The following is a 2,665-nucleotide window of genomic DNA, read 5'->3' on the forward strand; positions in this document are numbered from 1 at the left end:
GAACAGTGTGTTTCTGTGCAAGTTAATCTAGCTGTCTAAGAAACCTGGCATTATTTATTACGAAAACTGTTGGCTCTGTGACAAACTGCTTTTGTTCCTCCTCTTTTCTAAGTCGCTTTGGATAAAAGCGTAACTGTTAATGTAAACAGGATTTGAGACATTTCATATTTGGATTGCATTCTGTTATATTGCATCATATCTTCTGTATCATCAGGCAGAATGAATGTAAACTACTACTCGTGTAACCTCCGTTTCTGCCAAGACAGAGTAATTTGCTTTCAGTAAGTTGTTCCAAACATCAAAAACATGTGCAGAGGGTTAGGGAAAATGTAATTCATTTTATATGGTTTTTAAAAATTATTTTCAAAAGTGTAGAAAACCATCTGGGCCAAATATTATTAAATTATTATATTTTTTTAAATGCAATTTTTCATTGCATTTATCTTGGTTAATTTCTGGTGATTGTTTTCTTTTTGAACTATTTCAGTGCTAAGTAGGTTAAATGGAGGAGCTGAGGAGAGAATTGTAGCCTGTCTGGGAATAGCAGAACTATACTTGGCTCATGCGGTCTAAAAATTCCACCTTCTGAAGTGATATGTGGACGCAGGCGTTTGTTTCTATTGGTGCTTTAGTCTGTCATTCGTCTTCTGTAGCCCTGAGGTTGGCTAATTGCACAGACATGATGGGATAATCCCGGTTAACAGAAGCTGATGTCAGATTGGTTTGGCTCACCACAAATCCTAGTTGAGGTAGGCAATGCAAGACGTCAGTCACTGTTGCAGAAGAAGTGGAGGGAGTGTCTGACTGCTCTGGAATTTCCTTTCTGATGGGCTGTCAGTCCACCTGCTAACCTGCCTGTTTAACTATCCAAATGGAGCTGCACTTGTGATCTGATACGCTCAATCTCTATTGCGACGTCTCCGCGCGCGCAGGGCCGTTTCATAACATTTTTGTCGCGCGCTCTGCGATATGGGGACCGTGCTCTCTTTATCACCTTTTGCAACTAAAGGGACCATTCTGCAAGATGTAGGAGACGAAGCCAACGGGAAAATAGAGAAAAGCCTTAAAAAACAGTCAGTGATCGTGTCCACGCTCACATTTAAACGGCTAGTGACTGCATCAGGTAAGAAAAAAAGTGCCAAGAAAGTAAGTCCGAATCCTCTTCCGCTGCCAGCGAGCAGCGACAGTCAGGTCGAGCATCTGAATCAGGAAAACTTCAGGAAATCGCAACAGTCCGAGAAGAAAACGAAAAATGGACCTCTTGCGGTGCCCATCCCCGCGGTTCCTCCCCATCTGGACCAGGATCAGGACCAGTTCACTTCAGCGGCGAAGCAACTGGTGTCGGTTCAGAAGCAGCCCAGCAGCCGGTCGCTCATCTCGCCGAGGCGCGTGATCGTCCAGGCCTCCACAGGGGAGCTGCTCCGTTGCCTGGGCGAATTCCTGTACAAACGATGCTGCAAAGTCAAGGAACTCACCGCAAATGAGGTTATTCTCTGGTTCCGAAACGTGGACAGGACTCTGCTTTTGCAGGGCTGGCAGGACCACGGGTTCATTACGCCTGCCAGCCTCGTGTTCGTCTATCTGCTCATTAGGGAAACTGTAACCGATGATGTTGACAATCCACGTGAACTCCAAGGGACCTTTCTGACCTGCCTCTATCTGGCGTATTCCTACATAGGGAACGAGATCTCGTACCCTCTCAAGCCCTTCATGGTCGACACCAATAAGGACGTGTTCTGGGAACGTTCGTTAGATGTCATCGATAAACTGAGCGGCAAAATGCTGCAGATTAACATTGATCCGCACTTTTTCACAGAGGTTTTCCAAGACTTAAAAAACGAAGGAGATTATAAGAAGGATGGAAGCGAACTGGACCGCTGAGTGTGATCAGAATCTGAGCAGAGATCAATTACTACTGCTTTATTGGATGTAATTGTAATCAGCTCTGCCTGACTGTTGCATTGCACCATGAGCCGATTTATCAATTTAGTATTTATGACACTGTTGTGTTGGCTTTGTTTTAACAGTATTAAGTAGCCCGGTGAAGTGATTTATAATAGCCAACATCGCTTCACCGGTGTAGCTGCAGTTTTATGCATGTCGTATAGATACATCAGTTGCTGTGATTCACAGTCATTCATAAAAAGGGAAGGCACAACGTTTATTAACTGTCAGTCTCATCTGTCATTTCTAAGTTATCTGGGTCTCTATCCTCCTGAGACCTAAAGAAATGTTGTATTTTTTAGGTATGCATTAGATTTGTTTTACATAATGTACGTGATTGGTGTAGCCCAAGCGGCAACCTCCCGCTCTTTCTCGTGAAGCCAACACGGAAGTGACTTAAACTGTAATTCGTCAACTGGCCGCTAGAGGCTGGCTGCAAAAGGGAGTCAATCCCATAGACTCCCCATGTTAAAATGCCCAACTTTACAGCAGAAAAAAACATGTTTACAGCCTGGTTCAAAAAATTTTTTTGGTCTATATAGCTAATTTTGCCCTTCATGACAACTGTGAGGGGGGTGAATTTTTTTAATAACTCATCCGTTTAAATGCCCTTCATGACAACTGTGAGGGGGGTGAATTTTTTTATAAGTCATCCGTTTAAATTATATTAAGCCATACATTTCTGTATAATTAAGGGCGTGGCCACTTGAGTGACAGGTGG

At 43.5% G+C, this 2,665-nt stretch overlaps 1 protein-coding gene across 1 annotated transcript; it reads left to right on the top strand.

Moving 5' to 3' along the window:
* Nucleotides 1-613: 613 nt before the first annotated feature.
* LOC107752915 (cyclin-dependent kinase 5 activator 1-like) lies at nucleotides 614-2,342 on the top strand. The gene has a single exon (XM_016568988.1). It carries the CDS (start codon nucleotides 970-972, stop codon nucleotides 1,879-1,881), a length of 912 nt encoding a protein of 303 aa, XP_016424474.1. The 5' UTR covers nucleotides 614-969; the 3' UTR covers nucleotides 1,882-2,342.
* Nucleotides 2,343-2,665: the final 323 nt, after the last annotated feature.

Source organism: Sinocyclocheilus rhinocerous, unplaced genomic scaffold (assembly GCF_001515625.1).
Source record: "Sinocyclocheilus rhinocerous isolate Xijiao unplaced genomic scaffold, SAMN03320098_v1.1 scaffold1252, whole genome shotgun sequence".
Classification (NCBI taxonomy): domain Eukaryota; kingdom Metazoa; phylum Chordata; class Actinopteri; order Cypriniformes; family Cyprinidae; genus Sinocyclocheilus; species Sinocyclocheilus rhinocerous.

Bases quoted from the DNA above. Each gene is read 5' to 3' on its own strand.
- LOC107752915 (XM_016568988.1), top strand. From the start codon at position 970: ATGGGGACCGTGCTCTCTTTATCACCTTTTGCAACTAAAGGGACCATT.